This window comes from Nyctereutes procyonoides, unplaced genomic scaffold (genome assembly GCF_905146905.1).
Source record: "Nyctereutes procyonoides isolate TBG_1078 unplaced genomic scaffold, NYPRO_anot_genome, whole genome shotgun sequence".
In the NCBI taxonomy this organism is placed as follows: domain Eukaryota; kingdom Metazoa; phylum Chordata; class Mammalia; order Carnivora; family Canidae; genus Nyctereutes; species Nyctereutes procyonoides.
Genome location: NW_026575048.1, coordinates 15,129,658 through 15,156,019, shown reverse-complemented (window position 1 = coordinate 15,156,019; position 26,362 = coordinate 15,129,658). Strand labels below are relative to the sequence as shown.

Below are 26,362 nucleotides of genomic sequence, written 5' to 3'. Positions count from 1 at the left end.
GATTGAAATTTTAGTTTTAAATAACTCTTATTTGAGGAATGGCCTTGTCAAAAATATTTACTGACCACAGCTGCTTTGTTGTAGGAGGCCTGACAAATGGTAGTGGTCGATATATCTCTGCAGCACCTGGAGCAGAAGCAAAATACCGAAGTGCTTCAAGCACTTCAAGTCTGTTCAGCTCCAGCAGCCAGCTCTTTCCTCCTTCTCGGCTTCGGTATAATAGGTCTGATATTATGCCTTCTGGCCGAAGTAGATTATTGGAAGATTTCAGGAACAACCGTTTTCCAAACCTTCAACTTAGAGACCTGATTGGACACATAGTTGAGTTTTCTCAAGACCAGCATGGTTCTAGGTAGGTGATTATGGTTTATGATTACTCTGCACTGTATTTTTGCTTTGAAAATTGCTGCCTTTTAAGAAGCTACATTTTTCTTGACTAGGATTAATCTTTATAAAAGTTATAAGTTTTTAAAAAATACATACCTAATATGGATTAGTAATTTTGGATAAGTGATAAAAATGCAGGTTCTTAAATTATTTTTGGTTTTGTAATGAAAATAGAGGAATGCCTTTAGTGAATAATATTTATTACATTGACTCACTTTTGATTAAAATAATTTACATTTGTCGACTTAAGTGTCCCCAATGTATAGACTTTGTCAAAACAAAGTTAGAAAGTTAAATGGTTTTGTGTTCCTTTATAAATTAGTATTTGATGTGATGCGGCTTAAGTTGAAACATTTCACTGTTGTTTTAGGAAAAATTGGCAATTTTATACATTAAACATAATATATGTACATGTGAGTTGGTGTTCTCAAGATAGAGCACAAAAAGGAAAAAGTTGAATTGTAACACATTTATTAAATTTGTATGTTTTTTTCTTTTTATAGTTTTATTGTATCTCCCTGTGGTTGAACATTCCTCTTTTTTTAAAATATTTTATTTTTTTATTCATGAGAGAGAGAGAGAGAGAGAGGCAGAGATACAGGCAGAGGGAAAAGCAGGCCCTGGGCTGAAGGCGGTGCTAAACCGCTGAGCCACCCAGGCTGCCCTGAGCATTCCTTAAGAGTAGCAAAACAACTTTGTATCACTCAAAATGGCTAAGAATTTATTTGTAAGGGTTTCTTTTATTTTCTAAACTTAGTAATATTATAAGAAAGTATGTGAATAGGCAATAAAATCTAATTTTTCTTCCTTGATTTATAATGCAACCAGAAATAACTATTAAACCTCCCTATGTCCAGACATTTTGCTTAACTGGTAGTTATTTTAAATTAAGATGTTATAAAGGAAAAAAGTAATTTAAGGTGTTATAAAGAACAGCTTCCTAACTTTGGTCTTTTTTTTTTTTTCCTTTAAATTGGCGGTTCACAGCAGTAAATGTGTTAGTACTATTTTTGGAAATAATTTTATGTGTATATATGTGGGGATGTGTAATACTCAAGTCAGATTTTACAGAAGCTTGTTTTCAATGTGTTGTCATGGCATGTAAAATTTTTTCTACCTAGATTCATACAACAAAAACTAGAGAGAGCTACTCCAGCTGAGCGACAGATGGTATTTAATGAAATTCTACAAGCAGCATATCAATTAATGACAGATGTGTTTGGAAACTATGTTATACAGAAATTTTTTGAGGTAAGCACATATACATGTTTGTATATCCATCTATATGCTTAATGCTTAGAAAAGTTCAGAAAGTTGGGTAAGAGTCCTTTTCATATAAAAAGTATACTAGCTTGGGAGAAAATATTTGCAAATTTACATAGCTGATTTTATATCCAGAATATATAAAGAACTCTTAAAACTCAACAACAGAAAGACAACTCAATTAAAAAATGAATAGGAGGTGTCCCTGGCTGGCTCAGTTGAAGTGTGCCATTCTTGATCTCAAATTTGTGGGTCCGAGCCCCACATTGGGTGCAGATTACTTAAAAAGAATTTTTTAAAAGGAAAATGAACAGAGGACTTGAATAGACATTTCTCCCTAGAAGATATACAAATAGCCAATAAGCACATGAAAAGTTCAACACTTATATATACCTAAAATAATTGAAAATAGGAACTCAAACACCAGTGTTTGTTTCAGCATTATTCATAGTAGCCAAAAGATAGAAACAGCCCAGATGTCCAACAGATGAATGGATAAAATCTGATACATGCATATGATAGAATATTATTCAGCTCTAAGAAGGAATGAATGAAGCTAAGTGAAATAAGCCAGTTGTAAAAGGACAAACATAGAGTTTCACTTACATGAAATACCTACACTAGGCAAATTGATAGGGACATAAAATAGATTGGGGCTTACTAGGTGCTGGGGGAAGTAGGGAGTTACTGCTTAATGCATACAGTGTGTTTGAGGCAACAGAAGATTTAGAAACAGTTTGTAGTGATGATTGCACAACATTTGAATATAACTAAAACCACTCATTCTCAGGGATCCCTGGGTGGCTCAGCGGTTTAGTGCCTGCCTTCAGCCCAGGATGTGATCCTGGAGTCCCAGGATCGAGTTCCATCTCAGGCTGCCTGCATGGAGTCTGCTTCTCCTTCTGCCTATGTCTCTGCCTCTCTCTCTCTCTCTCTCTGTCTCATGAATAAATAAAAAATAGTATTAATAAATGCTGGTTATTTAAGTATAGATATTTAAGTGCTGATCCTCACACTTAAAATGGTGAAAATGGCATTTTATACTATATATTTTATCACAAAAATAGTTTTAAAATATATGGGCCTACTTTAAGTGAGAAGTTTAATATTAATCTGATTAATATTTGAAAATATAAAGCAGGGCAGCCCCGGTGGCACAGTGATTTAGCACCGCCTGCAGCCCGGGGAGTGATCCTGGAGACCCGGGATCGAGTCCCACATCGGGCTCCCTGCATGGGGCCTGCTTCTCTCTCTGCCTGTGTCTCTGCCTCCCTCTCTCTCGCTCTGTGTCTCTCATGAATAAATAAAAAATAAAATCTTTAAATTAAAAAATATATATATAAAGCATTGGGAGTATGTTGTAGGTGAAGAAGTTAATAATAGTATAGTCTTTTTGGATTTGTTAGATGTCATGTATTTTGTGATTTAGTTAATTCTCAGCTTATAACTAAGTATCTGTGTTTTAGTTTGACTTAAGATTCCTGCAGTTACCTCAGAATATAGTTGAGAATTATCTGAATGTATGGCTCAGAAGTTAAAAATGAGGAGAATGTTGTTTGTTTAAAATGAAGAATAAAGATGTTTAGTTTAAAAGAATAACAGATGGTTAATGTATTATAACAAAGAGACTTTAGATTGTGAAACGTAACGCGCGTGCGCACACACATACACACACACACACACCCACACCCAAACCAATAGAGTTCTTTCATGCAGCTCTGGATCTATCTTAATTAGCTTTTACCTAAATCCTCCTTCCTGTGTGATTACCAAATGTGATATTTTAAAAGTAGAATGAATAGGCTGTAAATAGTGGGCTATTCAGGTTTAAAAAGATAATATTGTGATTATTTTTATTAATACTAATTTCTTTTTTTATCAGTTTGGGAGTTTGGATCAAAAATTAGCCCTTGCTACTCGTATTCGTGGTCATGTTCTGCCTTTAGCCTTGCAGATGTATGGCTGCCGTGTTATTCAGAAAGCATTAGAGTCTATTTCGTCTGACCAGCAGGTAATTGTAAGTTAAGACAAAATTTTTGTATTTTATTCAGTTTTTAAATTATTACTTTATTATCTTATATCTTGGACTGAAACGTTAAATATTTCTAAAATTAAAATACTTTAAGAAATCTGTCCCAAACAGTACATTATTATACAGTAGATCTTTTATCTGTCCTCTTCTTTCTTCAACATTTTTTCATCTTTAAATGAAGATAGCTGAGTACCTATTATGTTGTATGCAGTGCTAGATGATGGGTATTTTTGCTACACTTGCTTATTTGATTTTCTGTAGTATCAGGAATACCTTTTAATTTTTCCAAAGTGTATCTGGATTGTACTTAAACATTTCAATCATAAGAATAAAAATAGGTCACACGTGGGTGGCTCAGCGGTTTAGCACCTGCTTTGGCCCAGGGCGTGATCCCGGAGTCATAGGATCGAGTCCCACATCGGGCTCTCTGTATGGAGCCTGCTTCTCCCTCTGCCTGTGTCTCTGCCTCTCTCTCTCTCTCTCTGTGTCTCTCATGAGTGAATAAATAAAATCTTTAAAAAAAATAAAAATAAATTTTCTTTGAGTAGAGTGCCCTTTAAGTGTTCCTTTAACTCAGTTCACATAAGAACGTGGAATGCTTCATGAACTTGTGTGTCCTCTGTGTGCAGGGGCCATGCTAATCTTCTTTGTACCATTCCAATTTTAGTATACTGCCGAAGCAAGCACAAGAATAAAAATATTAAAACGTTGCATTCCTATATGCCAGTTAAAAAAGAATATATATATATATATATATATAAATTTTTATATATTTATATATCTTAAAAGTTTCACTCAATAGGAAAAGCAACCTAAGAATTCTAATAAGATTCAGTTTTTTAAGATAAAGAGGAAAGAGAACATATATAAATTAAAGGAATTAAAAAAAGGAATATATCATATTCTTGAATGGGAAAGTCTATTTAAATTGTTTTAAGTTAAAAAAAGGATTAATGCAATTCCAATCATATGCTCATGTGAATTTTCTTATAACTGATCAGGATAATTTTTAAAATTATTTGAAATAGACAAGAATATTAAGATGAGGATAAATACTGATCTGCTAGGTTTTTAAAATATGAAGCATCACTAGTGTGGTTCTTGTAGGAGATTAAGCAGACTTTCGAAATTACATTCATAACCCCAAATAGATACTATTTTATATCTAACTAGCTTATGTATTACAATGAAACTTAGTGTTAAGAAAATAATTAGCTCTTGAAAGGCATTGGTAATTAGTAAATTGTAAAGATTAGCTTTGACTTTCTACCCACATACATTATTATATAATAAAGTAAATTCTAGAATTAAAAACTAATAACATATATGGATATGTGTATATATATGTTTATGTATTAATCACAGCATTAAAACTTTGTGAGAAAATAGCATTACTTCTCTGGAGGAAATCCTGAATTTTAGAATAGTTGAAGATACATCACAATGTAGAAAAGGTTGACAAATTTTGATTATCGTAGATGCTTAAAGAACTGCTCTACCATAAGTTTCAAGCCAGTCAGTATAGATACTTTAACATATTTTTAAAGAATGAGATTTGCCATTTTGAGAACATGGATGGGCCTAGAGTGATTTATACTAAGTGAAGTAAGTCGGGAAGGACAAATATCTTTGATTTCACTTACATATGGAATCTGATAAGTAGAACAAACAACAAAATTTTAAATGCAGAGAACAAATATTCGTTGCCAGAGGGCCGATGGGTGGCAGGTTGGGGAGGTAATAGAGGGGATTAAGAGGTATAAACTTTCAGTTATAAAATTTAAGAAGTCACAAAAATGTAAAGTACAGCATTAGGGAAGATAGTAATGTTATAATAACATTTTGTGATGACTTTACATATCTTGGTGAACAGTGTGTAGTGTAATTCTTGGATCGCTATGTTGCACACCTGAAATTAATATAGCATTGTATGTCTGTCAGTTATACTTCAATAATAAATAAATAAATAATAAAGATATCCTAAATATCTTTAAAATTTGAAAATATAAATCACTGGGAATAAGCCTTACATGAACCTGTTAATGAATAATGGTATTCTTTGGATTTTTTAGAATATTTTTTCTTGTTACTTAGTTTATAGCTAAACATCTGTCTTATATCTTGACTTAACAGTATTCTTCTACTTACGTCAGTATGTAGTTCAGAGTTTTTTGGGGTGAGAGATACTTTAAATGTGACACCTTTATACTATGTGTACTCCCATTTCTTCACAAAACTATTTCCTGTTGTACTAATAAGGCACACAGATTATCGTATGACAAACTATATTACCTGAGGATTAGATGTTTCTTTAATAAATGCTTAAAAATTTTTAAAAAATGAAGATCACTAGCTAAAAGAAAATGCAGTTAATAAACCTTAGTGTAATAAATAAGCTTAACCTTATTAGTAAGCAAAGAAACAAATGAAAAGGGTTATTTTTGCTAGTTAAATAAACAAAAATCTAAAATTTCCCAAGAATTCATCCCTGAAGGGACACCTGGGTGGTTCAGTTGGTTAAGTGTCTGACTCTTGAATTCACTCAGGTCATGATCTCAGGGTTGTAAGAACAAGCCCCACATCGCTCCCTCTCCTACTACCCCTCCTCCTACTTGAACACGTTCTAAATAAATAATCTTTTTTTTTTAATAACAAATCTTTTAAGAAATTTTTGAAAGTTTATTTTGAGGGAAGGGGTGTGCTAAGTAGAGAAAAAGTGTAGAATTCTGACTTAATTGTATATATTGTTAGCTGAGAAAGATGAGTAGAAGGGTGTAAACAGTGAAGAGAGTTGTTTATGGCAAATTTAGCATCACTGGGTTATTGCCAGCAAGTGTCCTTTACATTATAGTTCTGCAAAATGTTTTTATAATTCTATTAGTAGCTTCTGTTGGCAGGGCGGAGGGTAGGCTTTAAAGTTTGATATTTAAAAAACTGTAAACAAATTTTTTAGTGTAGTTTTACTCTATTTTTAATCCTGTATGATGAGGTAATTTTTAAAATCTCATCTTCTCTTTGCAGAGTGAAATGGTAAAAGAGCTAGATGGTCATGTACTCAAATGTGTGAAAGATCAAAATGGAAACCACGTTGTTCAAAAATGTATTGAATGTGTTCAGCCACAGTCACTACAGTTCATCATTGATGCATTCAAAGGACAAGTAAGGATTGATTTTTGGCTTTTAATTAGTTAGCAGGGCATTTTTCTAGAATTTGAGTGTTAACATTTTTCATAAGTCACAAGATTAGAATACCCAGTACTGTCATACAAAAATAGGAGACAGTGAATGTGCAGTGATTTCTGCCTCTTTCATAGAATGCATCAATAGCTTCATTTGTTTTGAAGCTGAAAAATTAGAAATATCAGTTTAATTATATTACTTTAGGACCACAATTCTTATAAACCCAATAGTGTTTCCCAGATTTTCGAGGAGAAAGAGAGGAAGACTTAAGACCCATATAATAAAACAAAATAAATATCGATTAGTAACTAATACATAGTGATTAATTAACAGCTGCTTATTACATTGTGCACTACCCTCACCCTGCAGTATGTTTGTTTTCATTATTATATGCCTTCCATCTTGGCTTGGTACCTTTCGATCACAGTATCTCTTAGCTCCTGGGGCACTTGGGTGGCTCTGTAGGTTAAGTGTCCAATTCTTAGTTTTCAGCTTAGGTCATGATCTCACAGTTGTGGGATGGAGCCCTGCTTGGGGCTGTGCTCAGTGTGAAGTCTGCTTCAGATTCTCTCTCCCTCTCGCTTTCCTTCTCCTTCACTCTCTCTCTTTCTTGAATAAATAATAAAATCTTTAAAAAAAATCTGTCAACTCCCAAACTGAGCACCCCACTTTTCAATCTTTACTAGCAGGATGGTAGTTAATGCTAAAGATGACTCCACACCTTTCTATATTAAATTAATTCAGCATGTCTTCAAAAAACCTGACTGCCTCATAGAACTTTCCAAAAATATCGGATAATGGAAATGTATTTCTTCCGATTTTTTAAGGTGTTTGTACTTTCAACTCATCCTTATGGCTGCAGAGTGATCCAGCGCATCCTAGAACATTGCACTGCAGAACAGACCTTACCTATCTTAGAAGAACTCCACCAACATACAGAGCAGTTGGTACAGGTATAAACTCCCTAATAGTTTTGATGTTTATGTATTTTTGAAAATGGTTCATAATATCGGGAAATATAATTTATTGTTAAATTTAGGGAAATATAATTTATTCCTCAATTAACACACTGTAGAAACACAGAGATAAGAAGCCTGGTATATTCTCCTGACTATATAATGTTGAACTTTAAGAAAGGTAATTAAGATCTTTTTAAAGAATAATCATTATTCTTAAGGAATGACTTAAGGAAAATAATTTTAAAATATCTGTACTTAGGATCAGTATGGCAATTATGTTATTCAGCATGTACTGGAACATGGTCGACCTGAAGACAAAAGCAAAATTGTTTCTGAAATCAGAGGAAAAGTCTTAGCCCTGAGTCAACACAAATTTGCCAGGTATTGCATTACTTTCTAATTCCAGGGGTCAATTCTTTTAACTCTTAGGCTTTTATTAGTAAACAAAGAAATGGATGCAGACTATAGCATTAGAACATAATCTTTCAGGGATCCCTGGGTGGCGCAGCGGTTTGGCGCCTGCCTTTGGCCCAGGGCGCGATCCTGGAGACCCGGGATCGAATCCCACGTCGGGCTCCCAGTGCATGGAGCCTGCTTCTCCCTCTGCCTGTGTCTCTGCCTCTCTCTCTCTCTCTCTGTGACTATCATAAATTAAAAAAAAAAAACAAAAAAAAACATAATCTTTCTTTTAGTAGAGGGAAAAAGCACATACAGAATGTTGCTTTTATTCTTACATGACAAATTGGTTTGCCCGTATATATTCCATTTTTGAAGTCTGTATTCAGGAAATGATTTGTCTCCCAAGTCTATAAATGCAAATTTAATTAGTGCATGTTAATGAAAATCTCAGACCTTACTAATGACTTTGTTTTCTTGTTTTTGAATTACAATTTTAATTATTAAACTTGTGGGTATCCAGTATGGGTTCCTCTATGATACTAATTTTTGTTTAAAGAGTAAAGCGTAAGAGAATACTGTTTTGTCTCTTCTGTCTTCAATATGTTGAGCAAATTCCTTCAAAACCAAGGATATTTTGCTATAAAGGAAAAAGTAACAAAATATGGGGCACCCAAGTGGTACAGTTGGTTAACCATCTGACTCTTGGTTTTATTTTTATTTTATTTTATTTTATTTTAATTTAATTTTATTTTATTTTAATTTTATTATTTTATTTTTTGACTCTTGGTTTTAGATGAGGCTGTTATTTATTTCACAGTTGAGATGGAGCCTCGTTTTCAGCCTGAGGTCCAATTGGATTTCTCTTTCCCTCACTGTCTAATAAGTTTTTAAAGAAAAAAAGTAACAAAATAACTTTTGGGGGGCACCTGACGGGTACAGTCTGTTAAATGTCTGCCTTTGGCTCAGGTTATGATCTTGGGGTCCTGGGATTGAGCCCCACATTGGGCTCCCTGCTTTGTAGGGAGTCCCCTCTCCCTCTGTCCTCCCCCCCCCGAATAAATAAACTTTTTTTTAAAATAACTTTTTGTGTATATACTTAATTTTTAGCAATGTAGTAGAAAAGTGTGTTACTCATGCCTCCCGTGCTGAGAGAGCTTTACTGATTGATGAAGTTTGCTGCCAGAATGATGGTCCTCACAGTGCCTTATACACCATGATGAAGGACCAGTATGCCAATTATGTGGTTCAGAAGATGATTGATATGGCTGAACCTGCTCAGAGAAAGATAATCATGCATAAGGTAATACAGTTCATAGCACTTAAAATAGATGATTCAATTTGTGTGACTTTCAGGCTACAATTTTAGCTTTCTAGGTTTTAATTTCCTCTTCTATTATAACTAGAGAAAAAAAATCTAAAATCAATGGGTAACCTTTGACAAATGTAGATATGGTGTACCCTCTCATTAAGTTCCTAAAGTAATTTCAGAATCACATTCATTTCTCATCTACTTGCCTACCTTTTAGCATTGTTCATTCCCATCTTATTTAGATATATTTGGTTTGCCATAATACATGGGTTGAACATCAATTTTAAAATGTAATTAGGTTTTCTCACTAACCTCATACATTTCCCTAAAAATAATTTTTTTGATTTGATTAGGGTTTTTAAAAACAGTTAAGCTGTTTTCTCTGTACCTTCTCCCAAAGAATCTAATGACTCTTTAAAAATGCGTTAATTTCCATAGGAAAACTGTTAAAAAAGAACACTGGAAGAAAAACTAAATACCTAATGTTTTTCTAAGTTTATTCATTTAAAAAACAGGGGACAAATAAATAACTGCTTTGGACCTCTTGTTATATAGAGAGAAATATAACATCATAAATTCTTCTACCTTTCTTAAAGTAATATTTCTGCTTAAAAATATATACTTAGGGATCCCTGGGTGGCGCAGCGGTTTGGCGCCTGCCTTTGTCCCAGGGCGCGATCCTGGAGACCTGGGATCGAATCCCACGTCGGGCTCCCGGTGCATGGAGCCTGCTTCTCCCTCTGCCTGTGTCTCTGCCTCTCTCTCTCTCTCTCTCTCTCTCTCTCTCTCTCTCTCTGTGACTATCATAAAGAAATAAAAAATTAAAAAATATATATATATACTTAAAAAAGATTGTCAGTTTTATTTTTAACAAATACATTATTTAACCAATATCATATTTATGACATTTGGACTGTTTCTGGTTTTTTAAGTGTCATAAGCAATGCTACATACGAATGTCTTTGCATAATTAACTGTTTTTGTAGGATAAATTCCTAGATGCGTAACTGCTGGTGTGAAGTAAACATTTTACATGTGGATAGATACTGCCAGGTTGCTCTAAAAAAATCTGCACACGTTTGCACGTCTGTCTACCAATATATAAGAAGAGTCCCTTTTTTGCCAGTCTGGGGCACCTGGGTAGCCCAGTCAGTTAAGCATCTGCCCTCAGCTCAGGTCATGATCCCAGGGTTCTGGGATCGGAAAACACATCAGGCTCCTTGCTCAGCGGAGAGTCTGCTTCTCCCTCTCCCTCCCCTGACTCATGCTTGCATTCATTCATATTCTCTCTTTCTCTCTCTCTCTCTCTCTCTCGTAAAATCTTAAAAAATCTGTCAGTCTGAGTGCAAAGAGTAATGATAGGATTCTTTTTGCATTTTAAAAACTATTAGATTTTGAACAACTTGTATGTATTAGTCATCACATATCTGATTGCTCATTCATTTCTTTTGCTCCATTTTCTGTTGAATTTTTGTCCAGCAGATTCAACCTAGAAAATTCTGCCTTCATCAACTTTTTAAGAACTTAATAGTTCACGTAATTTCCTGCTGTGTTTGGAGCCCCTCTACTATTTGCATTTATAATAGTAGAAGTAATGGTTTGTTTATTCATTGAACAATTTTGGGAGTAGACGTTTGGAGAGATTGAGTAGAATGAATTACTTTTACAAACAACTTTCTTTAAAGGATTTGAATATTAAAATCAATTATTCTTCTGAATCACCCAGATTGAGGAGTGTTTTTTTACGAAACCAGAAATCAAAATAACTCAGATTTACTAAGCAGATTATTTCTTTTTCAGATTCGTCCTCATATCACTACTTTGCGCAAATACACATATGGGAAGCATATACTGGCCAAGTTGGAAAAATATTATTTGAAAAATAGCCCAGATCTGGGGCCTATTGGAGGACCACCAAATGGAATGCTGTAAAGGGAAAAGAGAAAGAAGATAATGTAACCATGTGAAAAGAATGTTTCTTTTGTGAATTATCAAAACACAACTCAACTATGAATCTTCAAATTTTTTTTTTAAAGCAGAACTATTTATTGACTTTATTCATCCATTTGTAAATTTTTTAAGGTTATTGTGTATATTTGGGGGGTGGGGGTGGTGAATTATAAATTATATTCAGCCCTGAATGGAGACCTATCAGATTGGATTGCTGGCAAAGCACAGAATGCCTGTATATGATGTAACTATCAAAAAAAGCTGTCACATATTTTGTAAATTTTTACCTTGTAAAGTCACAAAAAAAATAGTTTTTAAAGGAAAAAGTACAGTATTCTTTTAATAAACTGGCTTGCAGTCTGGTAGGTCTACGGACCCCATAGCACAACAGGTTTATAGAGATGTATATAGAAATATAGTCCTTATTTTTTTTTTGTCCTTTGTGTGAAGCCTTTTTATAACTGATTAACAATCAACTGCATAAATATTATTAATATTTTAAAAAGAAAGTTAAGTTGTATTTTGGTAATTCACAAACCATCATGCAAATAAAAACTCGGCAAATAAGACAAGAATTAAATGATTTGAGGTGAAAAGAACTTATATTATTTACAGTGGATGTGGTTTTAATACAAATACTGCCCTAAAACGTCTCTGGCAATGTACAGAAGTATTGTATATACTTACATATGTAATTGTTATAAGAGGTAGAAAAAAACAAAAATCATGGTGACACTTCCATTCAATTAAATGCACTAATTGAAAAGTTAAGTCCCATTTTAACTTTTCAGTTTGGTTTGCAATCTGAGAAAGAGTGGAAATTTGTATATTGTTTTGCTTATAGAATTACAAGGACATGTTGAGGAAGTGTTGAGCTTTATTTTGCTTTTTCATAGTAGATTTTGAAAGAGTAGGAACCAGTTAGAGGTGAAAGGGGCCACTGAAAAGTGAATTTGATAGCTCAACATTTAAGCATGACTACATATTCAGATAGCTTTTTTTGCTTCCTATAAATATATGCATTGTGTGTGTAGTAATAGATGTAAGTTTACACTTTGAAAGCAAATCTTGTTTCAATGTTTATTATAAAAGCCTTGCTAATTTAGTAGTGATGCTTTCCTTGGTTGTACAGGTGTACATTTGTAAACCTTCATGCTGTAAATGGAATTTGTTTTATCTCCTTGGGAAACATTTGCATTTTAGTGTACATTTATGTCCCTGCCCTCTTTGACCTGGCATATAGTGTTGTATAATGTAAATTTATTTCTCCAAATCGAGAGTGATTTTTTAAAAATTTTTTATCTTTATATGGTTTCAGAAGTATGAACCGGCTTTCTTTTTATTATTGTGGGAAACATTTTCTTTTATAACATAGTTGTTGACTGTGTTAATATGGACATATTAGGATTTGGATCACTTTCAAGAAGTCAGGGTATTGTTCATAATAGAAAGTATTGGACTGAGAAATTTGGTTACCATGGAGGCCAATGCTTTTTCCATCTTATTAAATGTGATGTGACTTTTTTCTTTGTACAGAAGAGTACTGTATTTTTGAATAGCCTATTCCCAAGTAAGAGCAAATCTGTATGATAACATTTTTTCCTCTGGACATAAGACATAACAGTTACATGATGTACATTTACAAGCGGCCTTATGTACATTTCCCAACAATCTTTTTAAGGCAAAATTGTGACCATATGTGTATAATTAAAATCGTTTTTAATCCTTTGCCTATGAAAATATTTTGGAAAAAAACTTGCTTTGTATATTCAGTTTCTGAAAGATAAAGAAAGTGCTTTGTATTTTGTTGAAGTCAGTATTTTGTATAAAACCATTTATGTTGACCCACTTCTGTTTAGTGCTGAAAACTAATGAACCATGCTCTCTCCTTCGATTGAACATGTAAGGGATTTTTTTTATTAGAAGTCTGCAGAAGAAAAGCATTCTTCTGAGCACAATATGGAATATAAAGGTTTTATCACTTAGCTATTCATATCATGAACCTAAAAATAATGGCATAAAGTTTGGGGTGCCAGGCATACTTTTCCGTGTTTGACGTTGAGTTATTCTAGATTTCTCACCCAACATTCCATGTTGAGTCCATTAGATCCAACCACTTGTCACTGTCCCCTCTCATAGTCTTACTGGCTCATCAGCATGTCCCAGTCCCAGTGGCAGTACTTCCCTCCTCCCCACTCCACCACCACCATACAAAGCTGCTCTTTTCCACCCCATCCTCCTTTGTTTTGCCTCAGAGTGTCCTGGCCCCCGTGTCGATCTTCTGTTCCCATTATCAGCTCATGGTCGTGAGCTGATCATGATCCAAGTTGTTCTTGTTGGAGGTTGATAAGTGACTTTCCTGGATTTGCACAGTTGAATTCCTGGTTTTCCTTTTTCCTACCCTCTGTTGACACAGGCAGTTATCTCTGCAAATTTAGAAAGTCCTAGGGGATAGCTGGGAAATGGAACCTTCTTCAGGTTTTGATTTTCCCATGTATCCTAATGTAGACAACCCAGTCTTCCCAGTACTTTGGGGCCTATTCTAGGAGAATATTATGTAGAAATTTTATCGTCTGCCATTTTGGTGCCCACCTGATTCCACCATTGTTTAATAAGTTGGCATGGAGTTTTGCTAAAATCTGAGCATCACATTTCAGAATAAAGAAACTTTAATTGGGCAGAACCACTTAGACTTTACTCTTGAGTGTCTCCTTTTGATATGGATTGTTTCTGGACCAGTTTGTCTAAGTCCTGGCTCTTCTTGGTTCATATGAAATAATGTTATCTTCACTTTGTATATTATGTATAAATTAGAAAATGAAAAATGTGTGAATAACATTGTATGAAATAAACCTGGTCTTGTGTTTTTCTCTAAATATAAAATACCCTTCTGTACCTCGACTATAATTCACATTGCCCATTCAAGTTTACTCTGACATAAGGAAAAGCAAATATTTTTATCACATGGATGCTAATCTGGGGCTACTGATTACTCTGATGGTATTCCTATCTTCTGATTGGTATTTAGGATTTCTGTCTAATTACATAGAGTGATTACACAGTTCATAGGATGAAACTTTTAGCTGTTTCCTTGATAAAATGATACTTCTACAAGGTTGTTTTGAGGATTAAATTAAATCACTTACCTTTACCTATAGGTGTTTGTTTCCTTTCCACATGGACTTTCAGAGACAGTGTTGTCTAAAGAATACAGTTTGGGCTCAAGCGTGGATTTGAAGTTTATATCCGGATTCACAAACCTTGTGAACTTGGGTCTGTTAACTTCTCTAAGCCTCAGTGTCGCCACCTGTATTATGGATGAGTAGTATTTAGGTCACTGATTTTAAGGATCGAGAATATCTTTAAAAAAATACATAGAACCCAGTTCTTAACTGATGCTAATATTGTTTTCCATTTTTCTCTCCCTTGTATAGCTGTTCTTTTTGTTGTTTTAAGCCATACAGATAATTTGATAGATTCCAAAGCAGAGATCTATGTAAAACTGTAAGAAATATTTTTATCAGACACATTGTTTATGCCAGTTTTAATTTTATCTTGTTTTGGTTCAGAGCTGAAAGCAACCCTTGGAATCGTTGACTCTCACATCATAATGGTGAAATTAAAAGACCCTGAGAGGGCAGCCCCAGTGGCGCAGTGGTTTAGCGCCGCCTGCAGCCCGGGGTGTGATCCTGGAGACCCAGGATCGAGTCCCACATCAGGCTTCCTGCATGGAGCCTGCTTCTCCCTCTGCCTGTGTCTCTGCCTCTCCCTTCGCTCTCTCTGAATGAATAAATAAATAAATCTTTAAAAAATAAAAAAAAAAAGACCCTGAGAGAAATATTACATCCTCCCACCCTAGCTTACCAACCTAAGAAAAGCAAATTTCCTAAAGTGGCCTGGATAGTAGTCATTCTATTTGCCCTAATGACAGTGATTTCTCAGGAAGGTTGGGGTCAGGGCCTGGGGTAGGGAAGGAAGGGGGTAGAGGAACCCTGGAGGAGCAGTGTTCACTGTCTACCTTCCCTAGCTAGCTTTAAAGGACTGATTCAATCTATCTGATGGGATCTCAATGCTCCAGGCAGTAAATTTGTCTGAACACAGGTGAGAAGCATGGAGTGCTGTGGTACTGGTGCTCACTTCTAGGAGGCTGCGCTGAGGAGGCTGTGTGATCCTGGGCCTCAGTGTTCCCCATCTGTGAAGTTGGAATACTATGCTAACTGCATCTGAGGAGTGCTTGATGCTAAGAACCTAAGAAAACTGCAGGAGAGATACAGGAAGCTCAACATTTGGTGGAATTTTTATTGAACCTCATTACCTCTGTATCCTATAGACAGTTTCTGTTTCAGTCACAGAACTTATTTTTTTCCCCAAAAAAATATTTACCAGGAACTTAAACCAAATGAAATAGTCCTGTATTCTTCCTGGTAACTGAAGAAAGAAATTGGCTAGGTTGAGATTGATTCAAGTTTCCTTGGACATCAGAGTATATATAATGGTTCAATCAGGACTCAGATTATCCCGATTCCAAACCTTTAGCTTTACGTTGTTGGGCAAATGGTTTCATCTCTTAATCCTTCATTTCTTCATGTGTAAATAAGGGAAATGAGACCTACCTCCTAAAATTGCAAGGATAAAGTGAGATCTGTGACTCCTTAACAGTAAATTAATGAAAGGTGGGGAGGTTGAATTTGCCTACATGCAGCCTCAGGACATTTGGGTTGGAGCTCATTTATGTTTCTGCATATGGGCTCTTCCTGATTCAAATTACAGATAAATCAGCAAGTTAGCAGGAAAACTGTTGAAAGATAGGATTAAAGAATTTAACTGCATTTTAGTTCTTAGAACATTTAATCTTTTTTCTTGGTACTAATTTAACAAGTAGCTTTGCCCCCATGGCTGCCAGGATGTTGACAGTAGGGAGTTGTCCTATATCCTGGAGCTGTAGAGTGACAAGTGCAGTGCTGTAGAGGATCTGTGTGCAAGACCGGCCAAGCTGTGAAAGTAGCAAGGACCTGGAGAGAAGGGAAAGTTGAGGCAGATTTCAGAGACGGGTTCCATCACGCCGGCCAAGCTCCCTCTTACCTCAGTCGATCACCCTAGACCTTTGATGGGAAGAAGCCCTGAAAAGTTGGGTCTCCACACCTGGCAGGCCCATCTTACACAGGGATCAGGGGGATGCCTGTGGACCACTCTGGAGGAGAGGAGGGATGTTTGGGAGCCTTTTCCCGCCCCCACTTTGAAAGTCAGTTCTGACATCACCCAGACACATTCAATTGAATAGAATGTCATAGGTTTCACTAGAAGAGAATTAGAAAAGGAGGCCAAAAATATATCGTAGAAATACATCTAACTGCTAGAAATCTTAGTAATGTTTAAAATAACAGTTCTTAATAACTCCTAGGTTAAAGAATAGTCTAATCTGGAATAAACCATTTGGGTCAACTTCAAAATGAGAAGCAGTGCTATATATCCAACGTGGGGGACTTGAGCCAAAGGCTATTAAGAAAAAACTATTTAGCCAAGAAAATCTGAAGATAATTTAAGAAGCTAGTGAGGGGTGCCTGGGTGGCAGAGTCAGTTGAGCATCTGACTCTTGGTTTTGGTTTGGGTCATGATCTCAAGGTCACACAAGCCACATGTGGAGCTCCATACTCAGCGCAGAGTCTGCTTCGGATTCTCTCCTCCCATTGCCCCTTCCCCCTCTAAAAGTAAAAAGCTAGTAAAAAAAAAAAAATGTAGACGGGATTAATAAACTCCACAAAAAAGGAATCTACTGGGTTAAAAATAAAAAGACATGCTTTTGGCAAACTGGAATTTTAAAAATAGGAGTAAGACATGGGATACATAAAATGAGCTTTTTAAAAAATTCTAGAACAGGGATCCCTGGGTGGCGCAGCGGTTTAGCGCCTGCCTTTGGCCCAGGGCCCGATCCTGGAGACCTAGGATCGAATCCCACTTCAGGCTCCCGGTGCATGGAGCCTGCTTCTCCCTCTGCCTCTCTCTCTCTCTCTCTCTCTCTGTGTGACTATCATAAATAAATAATTTTTAAAAATTCTAGAACATTAAAAAGTCTACATACAGGGACGCCTGGACAGTTCAGTCAGGTAGGTGTCAGATTCTTGATTTTGGCTCAGGTCATGATCTCAGGGTAGGGAGATCAAGCCCTGTGTTGGGCTCTGTGCTTAGCGGGGAGTCTGCTTGAGGTTCTCAACTCCTTCTGCCCCTCCCATCTCTCTCTTTCTCTCAAGTAAATAATTTTTTTAAAGTCTACTTATAAGTTAAAAATCAAATTTTCTAGGGAAGTAAACTCCAGAATCAAGGAATAATACAAAATATAAATAGACTAATAACTATAAAACAAAGGAAGAAGCTAGTCAAAGGAATGAAGTCGAAGCAAGGTCTCACATTGCCTGATGTCAGAACTTACTACAAACCTACAGTAATCAAAACCATTTGGGTTTCTATTAGAAACCTATTAACCTTCTATTAACTATACATTGTGATCATTTTGCGATAGATACAAATACTGAATCATGCATGTTATACACCTGAAGCTAATATGTCAATTATACCTCAATTTTTTATTAAAAATGTGTGGCACAGCATCAAAACAGACATAGACCAGCAGGATGAATAGAGAGTCCAGAAACGAACCCTTCCATTAAGGGTCAAATGATGTTCAACATGAGTGTCAAGACCATTCAATAGGGAAAGGAGATGGTGTTGGGAAAATAGGCTATCCTCCTGCAAAAGAATGAAGTTGGACTCTTACTCTACACCAAATACAAAAATTAGCTCAAAATGGATTAAACACCTAAAAAGAAAGTCCTACAACTATAAAGCTCCTAGAAGAAAACATGACAAAAGCTTCATAGCTTTAGATTTGGCAAAGATTTTTGCATATGACACCAAAAGCACAACAAAGCAAAACTAGATGAATGAGACTACATTCAACTTAAAGACATTTGTGCATTTCAAAGGGAATAATCAGAGTGAAAAGGCAATCCACAGTATAGGAGGAAATCTTTGCAAATCATGTATCAGATAAGGGGTTATTATCCAGAACATATAAAGAACTACAAGAAGAAAAAAAACCCAACCTATTTTAAAAGGGCAAAGGAGGGACACCTGGGTGGCTCAGCAGATGAGTGTCTGCCTTTGGCTCGCGGTGTGATCCCAGCCAGGCTCCTAGGATCAAGTCCCGCATCAGGCTCCCTCTGAGAAGCCTGCTTCTCCCTCTGCTTATGCCTCTGCCTCTCTCCCTGTGTCTCTCATGAATAAATAAATAAAATCTATAAAATAAAAAAAATAAAAGGGCAAAGGAAGTGAATTTCTCCAAAGATGATATATGCAAATGACCAACAAGCTATCGAAAAGATGCTCAACATCACTAATCTTTAGGTAAATGCAAATCAGAACCACAGTGGGATATCACTCATCATGGCTATGAGGAAAGAGAAAATAGCAAGGGTTAGGAAATGCAGAAACGGGAACCCTTGTGCACTGTTGGGAATGTCAAAGGTGCAGCTGCTATTGAAAACCATTCTGGGGTTACTCAAAAAATTAAAAGTAGAATTACCATCTGATCCAGCAATCCCACTTCTGGGTATATATATTCAAAAGAATTAAAAGTAGGATTTCAGGGGATCCCTGGGTGGCTCAGCGGTTTTGCGCCTGCCTTTGGCCCAGGGCACAGTCCTGGAGTCCCGGGATCGAGTCCTGTGTCGGGCTCCCTGCATGGAGCCTGCTTGTGTCTCTGCCAGTCTCTCTCTCTCTCTCTCTCTCTCATAAATAAATAAATAAATATTAAAAAAAAAAAAAAAGAAAGTAGGATTTCAGGGATGCCTGGGTGGCTCAGTGGTTGGGAGGGTGCCTTCAGCTCAGGTTGTGATCCCAGGATCTGGGATCGAGTCCCGCATCGGGCTCCTGTGAGGAGCCTGCTTCTCCCTCTGCCTGTGTCTCTGCCTCCCTCTCTCACCCTGTGTCTCTCATGAATAAATAAATAAATCTTAAAAAAAAAAGTAGGATTTCAAAGAGGTATTTGCCTTCCCATGTTCATAGCAGCATTGTCCACAATAGCCAAAGTGTAGAAACAATCCAAATGTCCATCAGTGGATGGATGAATTTTTTTTTAAAGATTTTATTTATTTTTTCATGAGAGACAGAGAGAGAGAGAGAGGCAGAGACACAGGCAGAGGGAGAAGCAGGCTTCATGCAGCGAGCCCGACATGGGACTTGATCCCAGGTCTCCAGGATCACACCCTGGGCCAAAGGCGGGCACTAAACCGCTGAACCACCAGGGCTGCCCTGGATGGATGAATTAAACAAAATGTGGTCTATACATAAAATGGAATATCGTTCAGCCCTTAAAAGGAAGTTTTGACGTACGCGGCAATGTGAATAAACTTGACATTATGATACGTGAAACCATAAAAAGACATACTGTCTAATTCCCCTTATGTGAAGGTATTTAAAACAGTTAAATTATAGAAACAGAAAAGTAGTTTCCAGGGACTGGTGTAGGGGTAAATGAAGAGTCGCTATTTAACGGGTATAGAGTTTTAGCTTTGCAAGATGAAAAAGTTCTGGAGATCTGCTGTGTAACAATGTGAATTACTACTGAACTATCCACCTACAGATGCTGCAGATACCAAAAAAACAAAAACCAAAAGAAGATGGAAAGAAAGAAAAGAAAAAAGAAAGTAGTTGAGGATATCTAAGGGCATGAGACCAGACTGTTTAAGGGACAAGTTCTGTAAATCTTTAAGGAACATCTAATTCCTAGTTAATATAGATTTTACAGAGCAGGAAAAATGATGAAAATTTCCCAAGTTATTCTACAAAACTGTAACAACAATCTTGAAAACAAAGCGGAACTTTACCGCACACAAACCATAACAGTGGGCTATTTTCATTCATGCCTATAGATGCAAGACTCCTAGCCAATATGGAAGCCAGTTGAATCCAATGTGATTGTATTCACATATTATGAAATTAAAAGGCAGTCTTACCATATGACCCAACCATCATGCTCCTACGTATTTACCCAAAAGACTTAAAAACTTAGGTCCACACAAGAGACTCCACACAGATGCTTATAGTAGCTTTATTCATAACTTCCCAGACGTTGAAGCAACCAAGACGTCCTTCAGTAGGTGAGTGGGTAAGCAAACTGATGCATCCAGGCAATGGAATACTACTCAGCGATAAAAAGAAATGAGTTATCAAACCATGAAAAGGCATGGAAGAAGCTTAAATGCATATTGCTCAGGGAAAGAAGCCAATCTGAGAAGGCTGCCTACCGTATGATTCCAACTACATGACATTCTGGAAAAGGCAAAACTATGGAGATGGTAAAAAAGATTGGAGGTTACCAAGAGTTGGGGGGTAGGAAGGGATCAATACCTGGAGCAGAGGGGATTTTTTAAAATGTTCCCACAGTGTGGTTCTGTGACCTGGGGAGAAATCAGGCTGTCCAAATCAAGGAAGTTCCTTTCCAGTCTCCAAAGAGTTCAGTTTGTTTGTTTTTTAAGATTTTATTTATTTATTCATGAGAGCCAGAGAGAGAGAGAGGCAGAGACACAGGCAGAGGGAGAAGCAGGCTCCTTGCAAGGACCCTGATGTGGGATTTGATCCTAAACCCTGGGATTACGCCCTGAGCCAAAGGCAGATGCTCAACCACTGAGCCACCCAGGCATCCCAAGAGGTCAGTTTTGACCCTAAAATCATGAGCTAGTACCAGAAGCAGTAACAACAGCAATAGCTGCGAAAGCACTGGAGACTTTTAAGTCCCAGATGTTAAGCGCCTTGCATATATGATCCCATTCTCCCCAACAACTGTGTGAGGAAGGGACTAGTCCTATAAGACTTTTACGGATGACAAGTAGGACTTGTCCAGGGAGGCAGGGCCAGAGTTCAACCGTGTTCTCATGCCAGAGCCAACACACTTCATGGCTGTGCAGAGGCTCTTGGAAGTCGGACTCCTGCAGGACCCAGTGGGTGGCGGATGTGCTGGAAATGCATGCACTTCAAGAGTCGTGGCTTTAGCTGGTCCCTGCCATGACGGGATGGTGGTCTAGCGTTAGCAGCTCTTCTGATTCTGCTAGAAAATCAGAAATCTGGATTCTTATATGCAATTTGCTAATAGAAGTCTCTCTATTAAAAACAAAAACAAACAAACAAAAAAACCACTGTGAGGGGAGCCCGGGTGGCTCAGCGGTTGAGCATCTGCCTTCGGCTCAGGTTGTGATCCCAGGGTCCTGGGATCGAGTCCCACTTTGGGCTCCCTGCAAGGACCCTGCTTCCCCCTCTGCCTATGTCTCTGCCTCTCTCTGTGTCTCTCCTGAATAAATAAATAAATAAAATCTTAAAACACTGTGAGGGCAAAACATTTCTATAAGCCAAATGCAGCTCTGGAGGCTGTTTGCAAACTCAGTCGTATACAGTCCCCGTAATGGAATGCAAAGTCACCTATCTGTGGAGTGAATCTGCCACATGCAGGTGCTCCACACCCATCCCTGCACCCACATCACACACCATGCCCTCCCAGCTTGGCTGCTGTGAGCTCCTTCCCCTTCAGAGCACCCCAGAGTCTCCCTGGAGCCTTAGAATGCCTCACTTCTCTGCTAGCTCTGTTGACCAGGCCCGGGGCCAAGTGAAGTGCTCAGTGTTCTGTGCGCATCCTCTCAGGTAATCGTCACCACAGGCTGAGTTCAGAAGGCTTACGCACCTTGGCCCAGGTGGCAGGGGACAGAGGGCTGTGAGGCCGAGGCTCCGCCCACCTCTCCCAGGCCCACTGTCACAGCCTCAGCATCACTAACACGCAGGCACCGTGTGCCAGGCGCCGTGCCAACCCCTTCACCGTGCTACTCTCTGAGTAGTTACCAGTATTTCCCCAATTCATAGAGGAACAAATCAAAGCAGAGAGGCTGACTTACCTGCTCAGGTCCCACAGCTGAGGCCGTGCTAAGCATGTGTAGGAGGAAACTGGGCATCGGTGCCGGCTGAGACGGTGCAGGTGGCTGAGACCGCAGGTGGGTGCGCAGCTTCCCTCCCTGAGAACCCCGACGCTGGGCTGAGTCAGGGAGAGCCCCGCGGCTTCTCAGAGGCCAGGTCATTGGGAAGTGGGGACAGGCTGCGGTGGGCCAGAGACAAGCAGCCCCACCCCGGGAAGTGGCTCGGGATGAATCAGTATGACGGCACCTGAGAGGGTGAGGCCGGCGCTGGCACACCTGCCTGCCGGGGAGCTCCCTGCGCGAGCCTCCAACAAAGGCTGCTCCTGGGGTGGGGCTGGGCCGCACAGCAGCTCCGGACACGTTCATCAAATGAATGAACAACAAGTCCACCTCCCTCCCCTCCCTCCAAAAAAAAAAAAAAAAAAAAAAACAAAAAAAAACGCTATCCTCGCAGAGTGCTCCGCTCTTCCTAGGACGGTGGGATGGGCAGCATCAGGTGATGAACACAATGCCCCAAGGGCAAGGCTTTAGGGAGGTAACTCTGATTCCCACGACGTGTAAATTGCAATGATATTTACAAAGGACATATTTATTCTGTTTTTCTCCTGCTAACAGTCTAGCAAATATCCCAGGCAATTTAGATGGCAAGTGAAACTATACATGAGAAATGGACAGGTGGTGTGGGGGTGAGGCAGGGTGTGCGGATAGCAACAGAGAAGTGGGAGGTGACTGTTGGGTACACTTGCAATAACCCAGTCACCCCGCCTTTCAGAGCCGCCTGAGCACAGGAGCGCAAACACAACACACATAAGTTACATGAAAAGAAACACATAAGCTGCTTGAAAGAAACAAAACCGTCCCGCGGCCTATCTTTTCTTTTCTTTTTTTAAAGATTTTATTTATTTATTCGTGAGAGAGAGATGCAGAGATACAGGCAGAGGGGGAAGCAGGCTCCCTGTAGGGAGTTGGATGTGGGACTGGATCCCAGGACCCCGGGAGCACGACCTGAGCCAAAGGCAGACAGACGCTCAACCACTGAGCCACCCAGGCGTCCTTCGCCACAGCCTTTCATTCTTCATGTGTCACCATGGACACAAGCACAGGCCGGCTGCAGACCGGGGTGAGGGCTTCCTGTGGAGCACCCCACCCCATGCCTGCCACCAGGTGAGAATGGTCCCAGCAGCGTGAGCAGAGCAGAGGGACCCTATGCGCTTCAGCTTCTGAAAACGCCGCATGGGTTGAACGATTCACCTCTCATCAAGACTTCTTTGGAGACAGAGGTTGTTAGGTGACATGAGTCAACTCCAGAATTTAATACAGTCCGGGACTGGGGAGCTTGTGGCATCACCTGCAGTCCCGCCCTAGGCACTTACTGGCAGCGCCTTCAGAACCGCCCCTCCCCGCCTCCCCGCACACAGCGTCCCCCCCACACTCTTGGGTCCCCAGCAGGCCAGACTGACCTGTGTGTTGTCAGGGTTAGATTCCCTGGCGAGGGATAACAGTGTCTGAAGAAACGAGAAGTCTGTTTCTCCATTGTGGGCCCATCTGCATGGGCAGTCAGGGCTGGGGTGCTCCTTCACTGGCTGGGGACCCATGCTCCTGCTAGCCTGGTCCTCTGACAGGCATGGTCTCTGTTCTCAAGTTCACTTCATGTCCAAGAGGACTGCTCCATCTGCACCCATCATAGCTGCATCCCAGCCAGGAGGAATGAAAACAGGAAGGGAAAAGAAGCTGTTCCTCCCTTTGACCCATTCCTAGATCTATGCACACCATCTCCGCTCCCGTGCCACTGGCAAAACCCTCATCAGGCAGCTACATATAGCTCTCGGGGATGGTGGGAAAGATAGTCTTTATTGCAAAGGGCCAAGAGGCCTGTTGAAATGTAGGGGTTCTTTTACTGAAAAGGGGAGAAGAAAACAAATTTGGGGAGCAACTGGCAGTACCTGCCCAAGCAGTCAGCAATAAAAGGCTTCCGCAAAACGTTTCGTAACAGTAGGGCCATTCAAAATCAAATGACAATGAGATACTTTACTTGCATCAGACTGGAGAAATATAAAATGTTCAATAAGTGCCAAGTTATATAGAGGATGTAGAAAAATGGGAACTCTCATAACTGCTGCTGAGAGTATAAATTGCTAGGGAACCTTTTGGAGAGCAATTCGTTTGAGAGAAATTAGAGCAATTCCTAAAAAGCTGACTATAGTTGGACCTAAAACCCAGCTGTATCCACTTTTAGAGAAAGTCTCCCACCCCTGCAAGGAGAAAGGTACAAGAACTGACTGCAACATTGTATATAATATTGAAAAACTGGAAACAACCAAATGTCCATGGATAAACAAACTGGGGTATGTGCACACAGTAAATGATAAGACAGAAATTGAGGTAAGTGACCCAGAGCCACATGTATCGACATGGATAAATCTCAAAACATAAATTGAGAGGACTCAATTGACTCTGTTGTAAGATTTCATTTCATACAAAAGTAATGAAAAAAAGATGATGTTAAGATTAGATAAAATGAGTAGTAGTTGCATAAGGTGTTCATTATATTATTATTTGGGGGGTATTGCAATTGAGGTGGAGGTTTTTCTGCATTCCTTTTTATTGTAAAATATACCATTTTAACACTTTTGAATGCACAGTTCAGTGGCATTAAGTGCATTCACGTTGTCCAACCATCACCACCATCCATCCTTCCCACACTAAAACTCCATACCTGCTGAACTATAATGTTCTATTCCCTCTTCCCTTCAAACCCTAGTAACAACCACTGTTCCATTTTCTATCTCTATAAATTTGACTACCTCAGAAACTTCAAATAAATGGGATCACACCATATCTGTCCTTTTGTGACTGGTTTATTTCACTTAGCATCAAGTCTTCAAGGTTCTTTAATGTTGTAGCATGAATCAGAATTTCCTTTGTTTTAGGGTGTGTGTGTGTGGGGGGCTCAGTCGGCTAAGCATCTGCCTTCAGCTCAGGTCTTGATCTCAGGGCTCTGGGATCGAGCCTCATGTCAGGCTCCTTGCTCAGCGGAGAGCCTGCTTCTCCCTCTCCCTCTGGGCCTCCTCTCTGGCTCGAGCTCACTCTCATTCTCTCTCTCAAATAAATAAAATCTTAAAAATAAAAAAAAACAATTTCCTTCATTTTTAGGGCTGGATAACTTTCCATTTTATGTATATGCCACATTTTATCTACTCATGTCAGTGGATACTTGGGTTGCTTCCACCTTTTGGCTATTGTGAATAATGCTGCTACGAATATAGGTGTACAAATATCTATTCGAGTCCCTAGTTTTAATTCTATATATACCCAGAAGTGGAATTGCTAGATCATATGGTAGTTGTTTTTAATTTTTTGAAGAACATCATTCTTTATGTTTGAAATGGCTCAAAATAAAACAATCGTTTGGTTTTTTTTAAGTGTTTCATGACAAGAAGAAGTTGGTATGAAAAAAGTTTTGTTTTCTCCCATCTTGACTACAAATACACTTACATGCATCTGATATTCTTTGGGAAGTCCTTGACATTGGCTCTCCCAAGTCCAAGCTCTTGGAAGGTTAATCTGCACCCATACTGATACTCAAGCTTTGCTCGCCAGTGATGGCTTCATGTGGGTGCTGATCCCATTCTGGCCAGTGAGGTGGGAAAAGGAGCGTGTGTGTGTGTGTGTGTGTGTGTGTGTGTGTGTGTCAGTGGGGGGCACTTCAGGGAACTATTTCCTCACTCCTAAGAAAGCCATTCATAATTTCTGGACAAGGGTGTATTAGCTGAGATGGCTGGAAATGCTGCAGTCATCTTGACACCTTCCCAAACGTGGAGCCACACCAGATGGCAGAGCTGAGAGGTGGGAGGGCCTTAAGATCCAGTTGTGTGGCGCTCTTGGTTGTACCATGAGTAATGCAGGTACGGTACACGCAATAAATGTT

The 26,362-nt window shown here is 38.6% G+C and overlaps 1 protein-coding gene and 1 pseudogene across 10 annotated transcripts in view; one reads left to right on the top strand and one right to left on the bottom strand.

The window, feature by feature from the left end:
• PUM2 (pumilio RNA binding family member 2) overlaps positions 1 to 14,630 on the top strand; it is a 95,576-nt gene extending 80,946 nt beyond the window's left edge. For 8 of the 10 annotated variants that reach the window (XM_055327439.1, XM_055327443.1, XM_055327436.1 and 5 more), the window contains 8 exons: positions 85 to 352; positions 1,509 to 1,638; positions 3,533 to 3,667; positions 6,704 to 6,841; positions 7,690 to 7,815; positions 8,081 to 8,202; positions 9,328 to 9,520; positions 11,330 to 14,630. In XM_055327439.1, coding sequence (XP_055183414.1) covers positions 85 to 352; positions 1,509 to 1,638; positions 3,533 to 3,667; positions 6,704 to 6,841; positions 7,690 to 7,815; positions 8,081 to 8,202; positions 9,328 to 9,520; positions 11,330 to 11,461 — 1,244 coding nt within the window. In that variant the 3' untranslated portion in view covers positions 11,462 to 14,630. The remainder of the gene's footprint in view (positions 1 to 84; positions 353 to 1,508; positions 1,639 to 3,532; positions 3,668 to 6,703; positions 6,842 to 7,689; positions 7,816 to 8,080; positions 8,203 to 9,327; positions 9,521 to 11,329) is intronic. The other 2 variants (XM_055327445.1, XM_055327441.1) reach the window with 1 other exon arrangement.
• Positions 4,267 to 4,364, bottom strand: LOC129511214 (U6 spliceosomal RNA; annotated as a pseudogene).
• Positions 14,631 to 26,362: the final 11,732 nt, after the last annotated feature.